At 37.2% G+C, this 19,633-nt stretch overlaps 1 protein-coding gene across 2 annotated transcripts in view; it reads right to left on the bottom strand.

Moving 5' to 3' along the window:
* LOC139982446 (uncharacterized) overlaps window positions 1-10,936 on the bottom strand; it is a 28,606-nt gene extending 17,670 nt beyond the window's left edge. For both annotated transcript variants that reach the window (XM_071995325.1, XM_071995333.1), the window contains exons 1-12: window positions 10,703-10,936; window positions 10,123-10,479; window positions 9,162-9,443; window positions 8,248-8,382; window positions 7,469-7,606; window positions 6,524-6,649; window positions 4,499-4,654; window positions 4,238-4,372; window positions 3,588-3,878; window positions 2,553-2,861; window positions 2,008-2,081; window positions 690-957 (exon numbers count right to left, since the gene is read on the bottom strand). In XM_071995325.1, the coding sequence (XP_071851426.1) occupies window positions 690-957; window positions 2,008-2,081; window positions 2,553-2,861; window positions 3,588-3,878; window positions 4,238-4,372; window positions 4,499-4,654; window positions 6,524-6,649; window positions 7,469-7,606; window positions 8,248-8,382; window positions 9,162-9,443; window positions 10,123-10,479; window positions 10,703-10,757 (2,326 nt within the window). In that variant the 5' untranslated portion in view covers window positions 10,758-10,936. The remainder of the gene's footprint in view (window positions 1-689; window positions 958-2,007; window positions 2,082-2,552; window positions 2,862-3,587; window positions 3,879-4,237; window positions 4,373-4,498; window positions 4,655-6,523; window positions 6,650-7,468; window positions 7,607-8,247; window positions 8,383-9,161; window positions 9,444-10,122; window positions 10,480-10,702) is intronic.
* Window positions 10,937-19,633: the final 8,697 nt, after the last annotated feature.

Genomic DNA, 19,633 nt, shown 5'->3' with positions numbered 1-19,633 from the left:
ATTAGTGGAGCCTTAGGTCAGTGGTTAACGACGGTGCCTTTCCATAATAATGTCCCCAGTTCGATTCACTCCAAGATTAACGTATTACGTCCAGTTACAGAGTTATTGACAATTCATAATCACGGACGTTAAATATGAATCTAAGAGACTGACTTTGGTCAGCTTGCGGCTTTGATAAAGCCAATGATGGCTTCTTCGCAAGTTCCTGCTTGCAGGAGGATCTAAAACACATACATTATCTTGACATTATCTAAATTTCAAATTGATCATACATACATACATATTAGACACTTATATAGCGTTGCTACATCGAGATCATAGCGCTTTGACAACTTAGCCATGGTCATTGGTAACTTGTCACTCCTACACACGAAAGTGTGAGCAATTCAATCAATCTCTCCTGGGGCACCACAACCACGTGTTCCACAGGGGACTTCCCATAGCGTGCAGCCACAAACCGGCGCACGTCGCAACTATATTTACAAGTTACCTCGCAAGTCCCCATTTATACACCTGGGTGAAGAGAGGCAATGGAGATAAAGTGCCTTGCCCAAGGACACAACACAATGATCTGGTCAGGGCTTGAACCTGTAATCCTTAGATCACCAGTCCACTACCTTGACCACAACGCCCCCCATTATATACTATACACCATTATGAAAAAAAGAAGAAGCATGTCCATGAGATACCTGTAGTGCCTGGAATAGTGGTTGCATCCGGTGTTCCTGTCAAGTCCTCCACAATTGATATTACCTCACTAGTCTCACTGAAATCACTCTCGGTGTCTATTGTGAAGGTAACCAGGAAAGTGTAATTTCCTTTCTTCAGGTTTTTGAGGATAGCCCAGCGAATATCACCTATTCTTTTGTGTAGTTTAGGATTCCCAGCAATGCCAACTTCCTCCACATAGATGTTGAAGAATAAAATACCAGTGGTGCAAACGATATCCTCAGGAATCTATCGAAATCCAAACCATCACGAAGAACAATCGCAGTATTAAGTGTCAGTGAAGCTATGAAGGACAAAACTATTAATACATCACACACTTTTGGAAGTTGAAATAAATTGATGTTGAGCACTGTCTACTTATAGTAAAACTTATCACATCATGATAACATTTGCTAAGCATTCGTTCAATCCACATCCTACCATTCACAGTAGGATAGTTAACAGACATTTTTCTAATTCATAGTTTTACAACAATTGATGTACGTTTCACAATATGTAAATCGTTTAGTTTTAGAAATTGTTCTTTATCTACAAATTGTGACTGCAAATTTCAAATTGATTATCAATAGACACCATTTTTTAAAACGAAATTTGCCAATGATATACCTGTATTGGCTGCATACCCACATCCACAAACTTTATTTACTTAAAAATACAGAGTTTTCAAATTTGTTGATATTTTCGTGAATGCATCCTACAAGTGCATGAAATCCAGACAATTGAGCTAAAATTTAGTTGTTTTTCTTTACAATATTTTCATGATTAATATACAGAGGAAAATAATATGTTAGTAGAAGTGTTACATTTTGAAGAAATTCTTAATACAGAGAACACTGACAGCCAAGCAGATACTTCAAATGTTCACATTTGACTAATCCATCAAATTGAAGATAATAAACTTATAAAAACAACATTTTAACATTAACTAGCTGTGTGACATCACAGAGTGCCAATTGTGATTCACTTCATGGAGTAAGGGAAGGTTTGAGTATGCCAAAATATGTTAAATTTATGATCAAACAACCTCCAGCCTGGTAAATTCATTATACATAGTACATTGTCTGCCACAACAAAACGACTTGGAATTGAAACTAAAATAATTTATTCATCACTTTTTGACATACTCACTTGCTGCGTAACTAAACCTAATATTAATCCAGAAAGTGACATGAAACTGCAAAAATGTTAATTTTGCACCGAGGGCCAAACCATCTAGCTGAGGTCTTTGTAGAAATATGCAAAACGGTGTACTGATATATTTAAAACAAATTTACAAACCTGCCAAGAAACATTGACAGCATTGCTTATGACATCAAGATAAGCAACAACATCAACTGGGCTGATTTCTGCAACTAAAAATTAAATATCAAAGAGTGTTATACACCATCAACTCCCTGCTGGAGACTGACTCACTTTTCATTAACTCTGTATATCACATATTTATACCATCTCATGGATCATCTTTACCCTTTTGATTATATATTCATATTGATTTTTTTAACACCAGGCATCCAGTTCCATTTTTATAACTCATATATTTGTACTTCTTTGTGGTCAAAGTTCTAATGGAAATTGATTAATTTCATTTTCTACGACATCATATTGCATTAAAATATATGATTTTTATTCTTCATCACAACCACCAATAAGTACCCTCACATTTTTTTGCCATAGCTTTATAAATATCAGAGACTGCCTAGCTTACACGATAGCACATGTTTAATGAGACATACCTGGAGCCTAATCAATATGTAAAACAACAGTTGTCATATCACCACAGATATTCAAATTTGCAATGCAAGTATTAGGAGGTTAGTACTTACCATCACAATGAGTTCTGAAGCTGACCTCTGGACTTCTGGGGCCTTCACCATTCTCACCCTCCCTGACAGCAGCTACACTAAACACATACAGTGTATCACTGTCAAGATTCACAACAGTAAATGTTAAAGAGGTGTTATTGATAGGTCCTGCTATCCATTCCTTGGTTGATATTTTCCTATAGTAAGGGATGTAAGCCACTATGGGAGGCTCACCCATATCTTTGACTGCATCCCAGGCGCTCCACTCGATTGCAATAAGAGACACATTAGCATGAAGAAGACTGGGTGGAGAAGTCAAAACAGGAAGAACTGGGGAAGACAATAGATAAATAAGAAGGGCTCAAAAACTGTTCAGATGAATACGGTTAACAATGGATGGTAACAATATGGAGGAATGATTGAACAAGCCGAAAAATCATAGAAAATGAGAAAGATGGGCAGTTTAAAGTAGTCCAATGTGTAGGCAATAGTCATACTTGGGAGAAATTATTTGTGACAAGGAATATAACTGAACTAGGTGTCTCATCTTGCCAATCGATAGAACAAACAAAACAATTTTCAATCTGTGCATGCTTATACAGATGCATTTAGTTACAATATACTTTACAAAAAATGCAATTTTGATATCTACTGACTAAATGGAGATGAACTTTGCTCTCCTCTGAAAACAATAAGATTGTGTCCTGATAATCAGTGTAGATCCACCCAAGTATTCTTCTTTGAGATACCAAGTTAGATGCCAGTGTGACACTCTCATATATGCATAATTTCCACTTCTTTGTCAAATTTCTAGCTATGGAATTTTAGTGTGTCTTTGTGTGAACTTTGCTTGATAACTTATAACTTGATAACTTTGCTTGTCCTCAAGATCAGTTTATTAAAGCAGATCAACAGTTTGCGGTGATTACAATTCTATCATACAGCAGCAGAAATTGATCAAAAGCGAATAAATTATATCATAACATTCATTGGATTTGTTACAGTTTTATATTTTTAAATTGGGGCAGATAGTTCATGATGTGCATTACTACTTACCATACTCATTCACTGTAGTACCCAGGACAGCTACAATTTCATCTTCTTGATCAACGACCAGACAGAAGACTTTGTCTCTATCAGTTACATTATCTGCTCTAAACTCTCCTGTATACACATCTCCAACGGAAAAGGCAGTTAGTTCTTGAATACCATTGCTCACTAGTTGGGCTTCCTCTCTTGATAAATGTAACGATAAACCAGCACGCAGAAGACTAGAACCCTGAAGAACACAAATAACATCAGTACTTGTTCCAGGATTTATCTTAGATGAAGTGGCTTCTTCAAAGCCTTGAAAGAAAAAAAAAGACATGCAAAGTAAAGTTAGATTCATCTCATCGACCAAAACCTGACTTCGAAAGCTTGAAGGATTGGTAGGTCATTAAAGACAATTTCTGTCAATAGTTGTTTCCAACTGCTACTCCAAGTGTTTCATAGTCTCTTGCCTTCCACTGCATGGCTAAATTATCACTTGAGAACTACAATATATACTAACTTGCATATGTAAAGATCTGCTCATAAAATAACATGATGCATAATTTTCCACGTCTGACTTGCTTTTACAACATCACTGCATGCATAAAACACAAGAATTGCAAAAACTTGAGCACTTTATACACAGGAATGAAAACTCCAGCTGATCAACTGACCTACTAGACACTGGGATGCATCCACCCACTGAGGCTTACACTGACCACAGCATTGACCATTCAGCTTGTTACAAGCTTCCTCAGCACAATGACACTCCTCCTGACACAACTGACCAAAGTAGGCTCCCTGGCATTCTGTATAAATTAACAAAAAAATGAGACTTATGTGGCTAACCTTTACTTGACTTGCTGTAAACATTAATAATAATCTCCACAGAATGTTATATGAAGTAGATCCTTTACATATTGCATGAAACACACCTTGACAAGTCACACTCGCGGGGGGCACCACATACCCTGGACCACACTGCTGGTTAGGACATTCTCCTGTCAGAGTATCACATTGGACACCATTTCTACAGTTACAAATTGATGTACAGTTAGGCCCATAGTACCCAACTGGACAAACATCTGGAACTGTTAAGTGAAGAAAAGAAAGATCTACATCACCTTAACTGGAATATGGTTTTGCTGCACAATTTATATTTCTCTGGGTAGGTTGAAGTGAAAGAGGACATATGCATGATGAAACAGAATATAATCACGGACAAAGGTTAAAATCTCTGATTTTATGTTGTGAAGATGTAACAGCTAACAAGCCGTATTAATGAACATAATTACGGTTAACCAATGAACAATTCATATGGAATGATCCTGTTAATTGAGAAGGCCATCTGGAGTTATACAGATGGACCAGTCATGAGGAATGCATTAATAATTTTAGTGATTTGACACCCGGTGGACTCTGATAATGCAATTAAACAATAAAAATCACTGCAGATACAACTGGACATGATCCATAGTCGACAAGCGCTATTAAGTTTTCATTGTCAAGTGTTATTAGGCTACTTTGGAGCAGTGGCGGCGGAACCGGGGGGGGGGGGGCTTGGGGGGGGGGGGGGGGGGGCTGAGCCCCCCAATGAAAAAGTTGAGGGGGCAAATGCATGATAAGCCCCCCCCCCCCCAATATTTACCAAGGCTCCGAAACGTGCATCTGCCCATTTTTTAATGCATACTTGTCGATCTGTCCGATGCACACGTATACTATATAGGTGTAATAATTAAATATGATAATTGATTGTCTGTATCATGCCTTATCGAATATTAGTGTTTTAAATAAGAGGGTAATAAGCTAAACGCTACACTCATCAACATTTGCGTTTACACTACGCAAGGCGTGGAACATGGCTTTATGTTTAAACGCAATCAATTATTAAACGAACAAAAACACAATATTAGCATTTCACCTGTACTGTATAGGGTACATGCATTCATGACATGATGACAGTGCTAGGTCATAGAAATTTGTTGGCAACTGCACATGGTTTTGGAATTACCCATTTGTTGACATTAAGAAATGCTTTCTGTTTTTTCTTATGACATTTATTTAATTCAGGGGCGTCGGAGCCGGTACGGGCAGGTCCGGCGAACGCCGGACCAATATTCACGACGCAAAAAAAAAAGTAGGACTAAAAAATGGGGAAAAAAATCTCGGAGGTATATGTTTCAATAATTTTCAATAATAATGACGGCAACTATAGGCTAAATGTGACTACTCTGGCATGGCAGGGGTCTTGTTTTCAAGCTCGGGAAGTGCCATTTCCTGCAATCTGGGAGGCATATTTTCAAAATTTTCTCCATTAGTTTAACCTACCAAACGTCCCCCGATAATTAAGATAGTTGGCCACACTCTGAATCGCCGTACCAATCAAAAATAGCTTCCGACGCCCTTGTAATTATTGCATTTAATTGCAAGTAGTAATTTACTACACTCAAAAACGTCTTTGCGAGTACACGTCGAGTAATAGCTACTCTCTTAAAACACCATCGAATATAAAAATTACAATGTTTTTACAGATTTTTACGTGCAATCTGAGAAATTGCAGACTTGAGGCCCATGTTTTAGGGCTAGGTATTCGCAGCATAAAACATTCGGGAAGTGCCGTTTCCGGTCATCTGGGGGGTTTGAAAAACCCAAAAAAATTTTGTACGCTCCGCGCCAACCGATGGTGGCGCTCCGCTTAGATAGTCTCCACATATTAGCCCCCCCCCCCCTCCCAATAATTTTTCCGTTCCGCCGCGCCTGCTTTGGAGAGAAGTGATATTATGACACTTTTTCGCCCATGTATATCAAATTTACAACAAGAAATTGCTAGGCTTTATCCTCCTTGATGGAATGATTATTCAATACCAAATAAATGTTACGAAATGACTGAAACATCTATGAGAATTTGTTTTTCCAATAATATTTATGTTTACAAACATATGATACCTTACGTAACTTACTTTGGCAGTTGAAGCCTCCCCATCCTGACTCACAGCTTCCACTGCAAGAACCAGTAAACCTATCACATGTACCATCACAATTACATTCTTGAAGACAGCTGGCACCAAATTTGGAAGATCCACAGGCTGTATTTTTGAGCAGATAAGACCAGAATGTACTTAAGAACTTATCATTGAGTCATTTGGAAGCCTATTTTTTTTTCAAATTTAACATGGTACAAAGTGAGCTGGGTAGAAATTTTCTTAAACCTTTCATCTTGAGAACCGTTTTTTGACCTTTTATCTCGTATCCACTGTCCTGTCATTTTCTACTCCTTTCATTAGTCATTATTCCACTTTAGCGTCTATCCTTTTTGTCTATATCTGTTTTGCCTTTGAAGAAAATCTTGCTAGGATTGGAACGTTCAGGCTTTCTAACTTTTATCTGAGAACAGAAGTGTTAGAACAGATTCCTGGAGATATACATCAGTAGTTCAAGATTTTCCAAGCCAGGGCAAGGTACCACAGGATAGACCCTACTGTAAACTGGACATCAACATTTATAAATGTGACAGCCTGGCATGGTCAGTAATCAAGCTAGATAAAACAGTTGAGCGGTTATAACCGAATGACACGCCTAATAAAAATATGAACTAGTTACTTCAGCACGATTCAACACAATACTTGCCTATATGGCATTGTTCGGAATTCATTGCAGAATGTTATTATCATGTAAAGAATGTCACTGTCACAACTTATTTAGGGGCGTACATTAACCATTTTTTCAAAAAGAATATGGAATGGGACCGCCTCATTTTAATGCGGACCGACTGGAGTGGCTGTTCGAACAACGTTGCAGAATGCTTTTTCAAAAAGAGGACTTTTTCGTAAAGTTCTGTTTAGTGTATTTCAAGCCCTAGAGGTCCAAGGGGCACCCCACTCCTATATGTATAACCCTGAGACTACCTGTAAGACAGTCAAGGCCTTTCCATCCAGCACCACACCTGCAGCCATATGGATCCAAGAGACAAAATTGCAGACCTTTACAATCATCAGAGGTACATCGAAATTCACAGCTCAGACCAAACTGATCATCACTACATGCTGTGCAAAAGAAGAGGTGATGACACAACAAAGGAAAGTTCAGTTTTGCCAAAAGTTCCGTTTATTTGTGTAACTTAAAAAGTAAAGGCTAACTACGATCAAACTAACTACCGTATTGATGCAAAGCACATACAGTACCGAATAGAATATCAAACCCACAAGCTTGGTGTAATGGTGTAACCTTCACATTTTTAGCACAGCGAATATACAAATTATTGGTAACACGTTTAAGACAGATAACATTATACACCGAGGATGAACAGAACAAAATATTATCTACAACATGACATGATAAGTGGTAAAAAAAAAGTATTATCTAAACAGAAAGTAATCTTTAACACTTCCATAGAAAGACATTTCACAATAATATTATTGCAAAGTACAAAGATAGCTACAGTAGGTCAATTCGCACCATGGCTACACCTTGTACATTTCACTACCATGAGGGACAGGTATAGCCTGCCTCAACAATGAGATTAGGTATCAGGAAATTTCATTTCATCACATCATAGGCAACGTAAGCACATCAGAACCAAAGCTAAATACAACAGACTCATGACATTACAGATCATATCATTAACGAGGAAAGATAACTTGTCAATCAAAGAATACAAGTAAACATGACATAGTCATAAACAAACCTGTCAGACAGTTTGCTCCCATGAATCCCGGAGGACAGATACATCTCCCTGTCTCATCATCACAAATTCCTCCATTGTAACAATTGTCACAGACACCATAGCATGTAGGAGGGGCCCAGTGATTGGATGGACAGCCTAAGAAAGATGTATTGTAACAAACCATTTACTTTATACAGAACAGTAAAATATAATGAAAACATCTAGAAAATGGTCACTTGTTACAAACCAGCTATTAAGTTCTACCCTGGTACAGTCTACTAAGAACAAATAATAAGAATACATAATTTATACAGCGCCAAATACAACTCTGTAAGAGCAACGATCTTAACCTTTTCTTACAAAACAGCTAAGATTACACTATAACATATTAAGAAAACCTGATTAAAAAGAAACATAATAACTTGGACCTTAAACTACAGAAATCGAATTTCTAATAGACAGAGGGAGCGAGTTCACAGGGAATCTGGCTAATTGAGAACTAAATGGTGATCCCTTTGCAATTATTATTATTAATATTAATATGAAAATACTATCAAGCCTATAAATATTTTTAACTTCACTGGGCACAACTAAGCTACCATGTATTTTTTAATCAACTATAGCAACTTTTTGTGAAATAAACTGACACCAAAAGAGCTACAGAGGTTTTCGAAAAGAAATGTTCAGAATGTACCTTACTAAATATTATATTTTGTAATTCTGTGAAAAAAATTTTCTCAATCACTTCTGAAATGAAAGGGTCCAACCCTTTTGACAAGTTTTTCTCAAAATGCATTATCTCCCATAATTGTGACTCAGCTTTGGATGATATTATTATAAAAATTACTACTATTCAAAATTCACACCAATAAACTGATAATAATATGCATTACTCAACTGTAGAATGTCCAAAACCAACACGTTATTGTACTTACTTCTGACAATCAATCTCTTCAGACCGTGACGTGAGTCTTGTCTATTTAAAGAACCACTGAGGGTTTGGTAGAATCCTTCATCCTTGCTCTTACTGATGTTTAACTTGAAGTTGAGAATCAGGTTCATTCCAGTGAAATCGAAGTTGCGATTTCCAAGTATATCAATCAGATTATTTCTGTGCCATCTGTTTACATCTTGTGCTCCATCCATTCTAATCTGTACACCTCTGTCATCCATGTTTACAGTCTGCGTAACTAAACCATCCTCTGGGTAAGTATAAGCTGTATAAACAGAAGATCATTAGTACACAGTAGAACTGTGAGGACAAACGTGTTATGACATTTCTGAATGGTGGTAGATTCGGAGGGCACCGACCTTAAGAGACGGTCATTGGGGATGCTACCAGTTCTAAGGCAAAGTTAGATGTACTGTACGGTGTACGTACAAAATGAATAGGAGACAGGTAATGAGAGGAATGAAAGGAAATAGACTACAGTTTAATTTGAATTTAATTTGAATTTTGGATTATCTACAGACAGCCTAGTAGTTGAAAATGTCTCTTATTGATCTAGAAATACAGACATAAAACTAATTATCAAAGGAGAAATATTTTGATCACTGTGTCAAATTCCTTAGACAAAATACTACATACCATTTTATGCACTGGAGAAGTAAATTTGAGTAGGAAAATGAACAAGTAATTATATAATGATTGACAAGAGGGAAAATTATAACCACTAAGCAACAATTGATCGAAACATGTACGTTCTAAATAACTTTATGCAAAATGATATTAGGTGGTAATCTTCGCCCCTCTTTTTTGTCATTTCCGGTTTCTGTACATTGAAGCCATACTAATTTGGAACAAACAAAATGCACAACCTTCAAAATGCTACAAAGAATTGGTTGACTACATCATTCCCTGCTGCATAAACCATGTGTACCAAGAGTAATACTCACACTCTGAGTTCATGAGAATGTTGGACACAGTGCTGTCTGCTCTTCCAGATCTGGAAGCATCACAGGAAAATGTTCCGTAGGCAAAAGCATTTGCAGAAGTACCCCCAAAATTAAGAGTCACCTTGTACACAGCGCTATCAGGTGGATACATAGCACCCTGTTGCACGACAGGCATGGGTGGGGCTGGATTATTATTAACATTTTTATTATCATTATTAGCTCTTGTCTCTAACACCCTTGTGGAAGAAACCACAGCATCTTTATCCATGGAACTCAAGTAGCAATAATACTCAGGAAAAGGATTCCTGGATTCAGCTTGAAACGGATGCGTTGTCACCATGGTGATGGGAATTCGTTCTGAAATTATACAAAACAACAAATGAAAACTAAAATAAATGTGATCCTTTTATATAAATATATTTAACATTATTTTTTATTTTTTATGCATTTAATCATTTTTAATACTACTGTGTAATACGACTAACCACACAATAACTATGCACCAACCCTTTGGTTTATTGACCACCCCATAATTAACTGCCTGGCCCTGCCAGCACCCAGCATTTAAATTCAAACTTACCTGCATTTGCAATAAAGATGCAAATCAATATCTGTAGCAACTTGATGCAAATCATTTTTTCTTTGGCATTCCTTGCACGATACAATTCAAAAATGAACTTAATGATTTCTACAAATTAGCCAGCACACAAGGAAGTTTCTGTGTCGCAGCCATATAACTTGATAGCTAACTCCTCGAAAGTCAATTGACCTCTCGCTTCAGTACCCTTGAATACAGTTGAACTGCCTAACAAAACAGTTGCAGGTGTTGATTATAACGAGGCATTGAAATACCAAAGAAAGAAACATAAAAGCATGAAGACGCTGAGGGGAAAACACTCTGAAGACGGAATCGGTCCCTTTTGTCATTTTTTTCTTTCTCTTGACATACCTGTTACAATATGCGAAATATCAAAAAGCAACCTACTTCACGTTCACTATATATATATATAGCCTATACGTTAATAGACAAGAAAGTACAGGTCACCCTCGTTAGCAAAATATTAGTCTACTCTGAAAGTAACAATATGCCCTCCGTTCAACATAGCAAGAGTTACATACCTTCCCACACGTGGAACAAGTATAATGTATGGAAAAATTTGCCCGAAAGCTACGACAAACACACTATATAGGCAAATTGGTAAAAAAACCTACTATTTAAACTCGTGTTCAAGAATTTTCAAAGATATTTGTACATAGACCAAACCCTGATGTCTAAAGATTAAACCATGGAACGATTGAAGCAGTCCACTCGTGAGGTTACAGATATTACATGACCTTGTTTAAACTGTCCTTGTGATGTAGCTCTTTCTAACATCTATTTTCAATGCTTTGAAAGAGTCTTCATCATTTCCTTCTTTCTTCTCAGTATCATTGAGTAGGCACAATTTATTAAGATTTGACCTTATAATATACAGGGTGATATAAAACAGTGGAAAGGGCATAAAAAGGGCCTTCAAAAATTTTGTACAAACTCTATCTACTCCCTATAACAACACGCCTCACAAGTAAAAATCAAAAACAATCACCATCAAAAACTTAATCAACATTTTTTTCTTTTTTTCTGAAAAGTCTGTACTACAAAACCCCAATATTTGTTCACTATCCAAACCTTCCCAATCACTTTTAAAATAGTCAAAATGACGCCATAGGCGAGGGATCTATGATGGCTCGGTACTGTCATACATATATGTGGATTAAGCTTAATTGTAATCTGGCATACCGGCATCTATTCTATTGTAACAGGTAACTTTCATTACAATTTTTTGTAAATTATATGTTTTCCATAGTAACGGAATCTAAACTCAACATGAAGTAGGCTAGCTTGTGTTCCAGTCTCTTTTTAACAACTGAAAAGATGTATCATGATGTTACAATTCACAGCTACGTGGTACTCATTACCATCCAGCAACATTTTACATTAAGCTATATAGACTCATTTTTTTATTTAGCTTCTTCAATGTGGTACATAGATTACCCAGATTAGAATTTCAACTTTGTAGTAAATCACAGGATCATATTTGTTACCCGTTTAAGGTCCGACAAGTAAACTTCATTTTATGTAGACTGCATCATAATAGGCATAGAACAGTACCAATATTGGCAAACATACCACTACAATGTGTTAGTTCAGCGTCTTACATGCTCCATAAGAGTTATTTAATGGGTCTTTAAGAGCCAAACATGATCCAATCAATGAAAGTACTGCAATGAACTTCTCTATCGCTAAAATTTGTACAGCTTCCTTCATTTTGATGTCTGTATAATCAGTTTGCATAATATGTTACGAATATATTCCTTGTGCAGTCCATGCCTTATACCAACTTCACAAACACAACACACAGTTTGTATACTGATTGGTCCCAATTCCGTGTGATTGCCGAACAGGTATCAATAGCAAGCTAGTCATGTTCAAACTAGTCACAAGGAGTATTTGCATGCACCGAGAAGACAATGAGACCAGCCACCCTGTGTTTTACAAACATGGAGAGATTCAAATAAGATGTATGAAAGTCGTGACTTAAGTGTTAGTGAATTATAGAGAAAATTGGGTGAAATTCAACTCAAACAAGATAACAATATGAAAGGTAGCAGACGTCATTTTATGTGTGTTAGTACTTCGAGTAAAGTTATTGACAAGCATAGCTGTTTGCACACTGTAGTAGAACACAATCTTTAGCATTAGCGTACAATTGTTTCCCAAAATAACACATTTTCCTCTGAAGGTGATGATATGCGATGTAAACGGTGAGTTTCTTTCATGCCAAATTAAAAGTTTTCATAAAGTTTAATGCTCTCTAAGTTTGGAGACAGGGACGTCGCTAGAGGGGTGTATGGAGGGGGGGGGGGTGTCTCAAACTTGGTAAAACTGACGATACTTGGAAAATTGGATTGCGACAGTCGGGGTTTCCGACTGTCGCACTCTAGTTATCTAGGTTTATTCTATATATATTCCTGTGATTGTGAATGACCTAACAATTTCGGTCAAAATTGACCTTTAATCAGTCATATTTTCCACGTTTTCTTGCCACTTTGAGAAATTGTATCTCGCGATTCTTATACTCCACCATGCAAAACTTCGTATAATTTGAATACTCCAAAAATGCCTAATAGAACTACCGTCATATGCGTAGGAGCCCAATTTGATTTGGCCCCCCTAACGACTTGCCCGAAAAATATAACCAAAATTTTTCTCGCGTTACACATGTCAATTTGCATATCATATAGGCGTGCATCGGTTTTTACATCGCCTGCCAAAAACATACAATCATTTCCATGTTATTACCCTTCCATATTGGTTATAATTATTGGGCAAGTCGTGACAATGTTAATAGTAATAATAGTATAAGTTTAACCATTGAAAAACACATTGCAAATTATCTTTCTTTCTTTCAGTAGGTGCCCGAAACGTTATCAGCATATTGCCCGAATTTTCACACAAATATTTGGTTGGGGTGGTGGGGGGGTGGCTAATAAGTTTGTGAAGTGAGTGCCAGTGGGTACAAATGTTCGGAAACGTTCGGAACAAAAGTACAGTCGCGAAAGATGGGGTCTCTGACTGCCACTGACCGTATCGTTAACGAGCAGCGCGGGGCTGGGGTGGGGGCGGGGGTTCAATACACAGCAGTCGGAATTTTCTGGCTTCAAACCCATGCAGTTGGATTTTCGGCCACTGCACCCCCCCCCCCCTCAATCGTCAGGCCTCAGCTACGTCCCTGTTTGGAGGACCTGCATGCTGAACTTTATTGACTGTTTTCATCATGGCTTCCTTCCCTCGGCTCACGTTCTGATCTCAAAACAAAACTAGTTTAGAAATTGAACAAAGTTTGGACCACTATAGTCTTACATGGACAATACTCAATCACTGTAATGTCCTTTCTTCTTTTCATAAAGGTATTGCCCCGAAAAGTGCCCAGAGTTTCGTCAAAGAACAAAAAATGTAAATGTGCATGCTTATGATTTTGGTAACTTATATATTGTAAAGCTATATGTTTAGAAATTAAAGAAATGTATTTAACAAATGAGCCATTTATTAAAAAAAAAATATTTTGTAGTAATCTAACCCTCAATGCCACTTGTTTTTCTGTCGTCCCTTCAACCACAGAACAAAGAAGGTCTCATGGATGGTTCCTTCCATCTTATTATTGTCGTTCCTTGATAGGCCTAGAATGGCGTAGATAAAGCCCTTATGATATGGGGCTTAGTCACCTGATCGTCGGTTCAATAGAGATGCTTATTTACCCAATTGTCGATTGAAGGGTGCTTATTATACCTGATCGTCGGTTAAATATGCCTAATGGAACGTTTATTTAGCCGACAGTCGGGAGATAATGAGCACGGTACCGGGCTCATATCCAGGGGGTGGCGTGTACACAACCCTTCCCTTTTTACCCCCCCCCCCACTTACACGCAACAATTTTTAAGCAGTGATAAGCCCAAATTTTCATGTCAGACCTAATTATAAAACTAATCTGTAACCTGAATATGCCTCATAAAGTAAGAACGCACAATTTTACATTTATGTAATTCGTTTGTTTGTTTGTTGGGAAGACCACTAGCCCTAGGGTGTGTTGGTATAAGCCAAAACAGATACTGCCATCCCGTTGACGAATACCGGTATCACCGGGAATACCGGGAATTTTAGCGAAACTGCTACTATAATTAGTGTTAACTGTACTATCACACACTAATATGAACCTATGGACACTAGCCTACAAATGTATTTGAATTTTAGTACGACTTTCCCACCTCTGTTTTTTCTTCTGCAGCAACTTATTCAAAGATTTGATTTAAAAGAAAATAAAGTACTAAAATCAGTGTTGTTTACGTGTCTTTCATTTCAACGCATAGTTCAGTTCACTACTGGGACCAGTCAAACCACAAAAATTACAGAAGTATAATCGGTAAAGGAATTACCAAGTAATTGAGTATTTGGATAGTAATGCGTAGAATCGGTATCAGGAAAGGTATGAATAAACGTATTGCGCCGAATCGGTTTCTTCCCAAATAACTTGTTAGAGCATTTGACAGAATTCGTAAGGGAAATGGAACTCGTGAGAACCATTTGGCGGGACACTGTACTTGCGAGTACGGCAGAACTTTGCTGAAGTTTTAACGTAGCAAAGTGTAGGAATTATTATACAACGTGAATGAGGAAAAACTTTAATTTAGCTAGTAGCTCTCCGTACAAAACAACTGTATGGGATTCCTTTCTATGAAATGGTATCCTGAAATGTAAAGCGAGTGACATCTTCGAACCGCAATAGCTCTGTGGCATTGTGAAAGTAGTGAGAATAGAGACTAAATTATCCCATCAATTAGTTTAGTATGGATTGTTTTAAAACTTAAATAATACGTTGAGATCTCTCTGACAGTAGGTACAGAAAGCTGGGCGTGCAACTATGTCTGTATTTTACTCGCGTGTCTAATTAGACCTGCTCCAAGCACGTTTTTCCAGCTCGGGTTTCTCTTAGATCGCAATGCATCGCTAACAGAAACTGCAGATTCCTTGCTAGACACAAATTGTATACATGTACGCACAAAATGTGACGGCCAATGGGCCTGAACTCCCTAGAAAAAAAAAATCGGTTCATCGCGCAAAAATGTTCGCAAGCCTGTGAATCTGTAATCTTTTTCACCATTTTACATTGTATACCTACCTCTCTCCCTGGAATTATAACAACTTGTTTAATAGCGATTAATAGCGTGGATTGGGGGTTGAGCAATTGATCATATATTTTCGCGGGAAGGGAAATTACAATGACATCTTCGTTTTCAGGAAGAGTCTCCATCTGGCGCAAAAAGGTCAATGGATATAGATATGACTTTCATTAATGCAAAATTGAACAATTCGAATGTTAAGAAAAACCCTACACCGCGTCCATTTCCCATCTCCAAAGGGGTAGAAATTGTTAACAAGTACTATTACATAATAGTTTTCGTGACGTCACGGGGGAAACGCAGAAGACAGCAAACATGTTACTGTTCTGCGCTGTGTATTGGGTATGGAGAAATGTCAATCTAGCGAAAACAATACCTTTCTCAACAGTCTGTTACAAGAAAGTTAATATTGGGAGTTAGGTGAAAAATCACAAATTGGTACAAAAGACATCAAACAAAACATGAATAACTTCTTTTTCAAAAAAGTCCTTGCATTTTCCTCCTATCGAGCAACAAAATCTCCGCAAAAATCGACTAAATTACCTCGGTTAGGAAAAGTACAATTAGTGCTGTCTTAATGGGAGATGAAATCAGCGATTGGTTCCACACCCGAGTTGTGGTCCGGCAAGGATATCTGTTATCACCAACATTGTTCAATATATTCCAAGAATATATCATGATGGAAACTCTTGATGGGTATGAGGGAACATTGAGTGTTGGGTGAAGAACTATTTATTACCAACTATTACCAAGAATTATCACCTGCGGACTGTTAGCTCAGTGGTTAACGCCGGTGCCTTTCAATCATAAGGTTCCCAGTTCGAGTCATTCCAAGATTAATGTATGTCGTCCAATTACAGAGTTGTTGACAATTGACAATTCATAACCATGGACGTTAAACATGAATGTAAAAGACTGACTTCGGTCAGCTTGCGGCTTTGATCAGCCAATGAGGTTTCTTCGCGAGTTCCTGCTTGCATGAGGATCTAAGATACATAAGATACATACATACGGCTCAGATATCACTGTATACACAGACCACCAGGGATTGGGCTGGATGTTGTATTTATTAGTATATATGTGTTTTCTTTTGGGGGGGGGGGTATACTGGTAATTTGATATAAGTATCCACTATACCTTGATTGTTGTTTCAGAGAACAATAATCATACGCATATCACAATAATATTATGCTACAGGTTATTTTGCATTATCGCGTATGTATATGGTATCATGGTATCTAGAGAGTACTGTTGAATCACTAGTTTATTTAAAGGACAACGATCTCCATATGTATTGATTGTAGATACCTGATCTATCCTATCGGAGAATGATATTAGCCAGGTGCAACTGTACAAAATCAGGAATGAGACACTTGTGCTTTATCACTTGAAACTGATGGTAATATGGTAGGTGCATCCTTCAAGGGACGGGATGTAGGGTATATGGATGTGAATCATATTAGCCAAAGCCTTATCCAGGGTAGCCTATAGTTAATATTTACTATACCTATGATACTGGGTAAATAGAAAGTCACTATGTAAGTAATCCTAAGAATACTAAGCCTATGTAATCCTAAGTAATACTAAGTATAGATTGTATTCTATATGTAATCTGTACACTAAGGAATGTCATATGTCTCTGTGACAGATGAGAAAATGAGAGTTATAGATCAGTATAGAGCATACACTACCACCGTTTGCAGTTGTGTTTTTCTTGAGTTGTTTCTACAAGCTGAGTGCAGTGTCACTGTGCTATCAGTGTTAGGCGAACACGAAACTTGCGCATATCTCGGAACTGTTGTGCACTTGTGAACGCATATTCAGATTTTCAGTTTTTTTTTACTATATCCGTGACGTATTGTTTACGTCTTGGATCTTGGTTAGCACATTTTGTCTATGTAGTTTAGTCCACAGTGGTAGCTCCCCATGACTTCTATCATCTTACTGTATGAGCTTGGTGATTAACTTAATTAAAACAGCAAAGAAACAATTGTGGAACTACAAATTTGGAGAATAGGTTTTTGAAAGAAGCGTCTCAAATTGTGCATCTACTACGTGTCTCTTGACGAATGCTATATGACCATGTATTGTATTACGTTGGGAAGTAAATATATAGCTTAAAGTGAGGGGAAAATTACCGTATGATATGAAGCGGTGAAAATACTTTTCTTTTGTGCATCTACTTCAATCAGGGTAAAATTGAATTGTTGACCATACATTTTGTGTAGCTCGATTTTTACAGGTCAATGTCAAAAGGTCACATTAAAACGATCGAAAACCCGGCCAGTTAATGATCAAAACGTTACTTTCATTGATTGGCTGTTATAATGACCCATTACATTGCATGTGTAGCATTTTGGGTTCTCTTATGGTACATTTAAGACGTTGAACTAACACATTGTAGAGGTATGTTTGCAAATATTGGTACCGTTCTATGCCTGTTATGATACAGCCTACATAAAATTAAGTTTATTTGTCGGACCTTAAATGGGTTACAAATATTAACCTGTGTATAAATGCAACTGTAAAATTAGCGAAAAGAAAGATCTTGAAAGTTTAATCTGGGTATATTATGTACTTTTATACATTGAAGAACAAAAACAGTTGAGGTGATAAAGCTTAATGAAAAGTGTTACCAGATAGTAATGGGTCCGACCGAGCTCTGCAATGTAACATTATTATGACTTTTCAGTTGTTAGAACTACAGTACATTTGAAATCACGCTACCCTACTTCAAGTTGAGTTAAGATTTAATTGCTATGGAAAACAAACAATTACCAAAATATGTCACAAAAGGTTAACAAGACTCTTAAGATCAGACTGTTGTTAGTCACCCCCTCTCCAGGCTGTAAGAACAATATTAGTAGAGGGCGGTATGTCAGATTACAAGTATAATCCATACATGACAGTACCGAGCTATCGTAGATCAGTCTACATCACGTCATTTTGACAAATTTCGTCATTTGAAGGTTTGGATAGGGAACAAATATTGAGGTTCTGTGGTACTGATTTTTTAGAACAGAAGAAGAAACCTAACTGTTTTATATCACCCTGTATTGTAAGGTCAAATCTTAATATATGGTGCTTACTAAATGATAATGAGAAGAATAAAGGAAATGAAGAAGACTCTTTCAAAGCATTGCAATTGGATTTTAGAAAAAGCTACATCAAAAGGACAGTTTCACCAAGGTCATGTAATTTCTGTAACGTCACGACTGGACTGCTGCAAACGTTCCAACATGGTTGAATTTTAAGACAGCAGGGTTTGGTCTATGTACAAATATCTTTGATAATTCTTAAGCACGAGTTTACATAGTAGGTTTTTTTTTTACCAATTTGCCTATATATGTATGTGTTTGTCTTAGCTAGCGGGCAAATTTTGTTCTTACATTATACTTGTTCAATGTGTTGGGAAGGTATATAACTGTTGCTACGTGGAAAGGAGAGCATATATTATAACTTTGAGAGCAGACTTATGTTTAACCAATGAGGGTGGCTTGTATTTTCTTGTCCATTAACGTCTATACATAGTTAACCTTAAGTAGGTTGCTTTTTTGATATTTCGCATATGGTAACCTGTTTGTCATAAAAAAAAAGAAAAAAGAAATGACAAAAGGTACCGATTTCAGTCTTCAGAGTGTTTTCCCCTCAGCGTGGTGCTTTTATGTTTCTTTCTTTGATATTTCAATGCCTCGTGATAATCAACACCTGCAACTGTTATGTTAGGCAGTTCAACTGTATTCAAGGGTACTGAAGCAAGAGGTCCACTGATTTCGAGGTGTTAGCTGTCAAG

The sequence above is a fragment of the Apostichopus japonicus genome, chromosome 2 (genome assembly GCF_037975245.1).
Source record: "Apostichopus japonicus isolate 1M-3 chromosome 2, ASM3797524v1, whole genome shotgun sequence".
In the NCBI taxonomy this organism is placed as follows: Eukaryota; Metazoa; Echinodermata; class Holothuroidea; order Aspidochirotida; family Stichopodidae; genus Apostichopus; species Apostichopus japonicus.
Note: the sequence above shows the minus strand (reverse complement) of the source record. Positions and strands in the feature narration are given on the sequence as shown.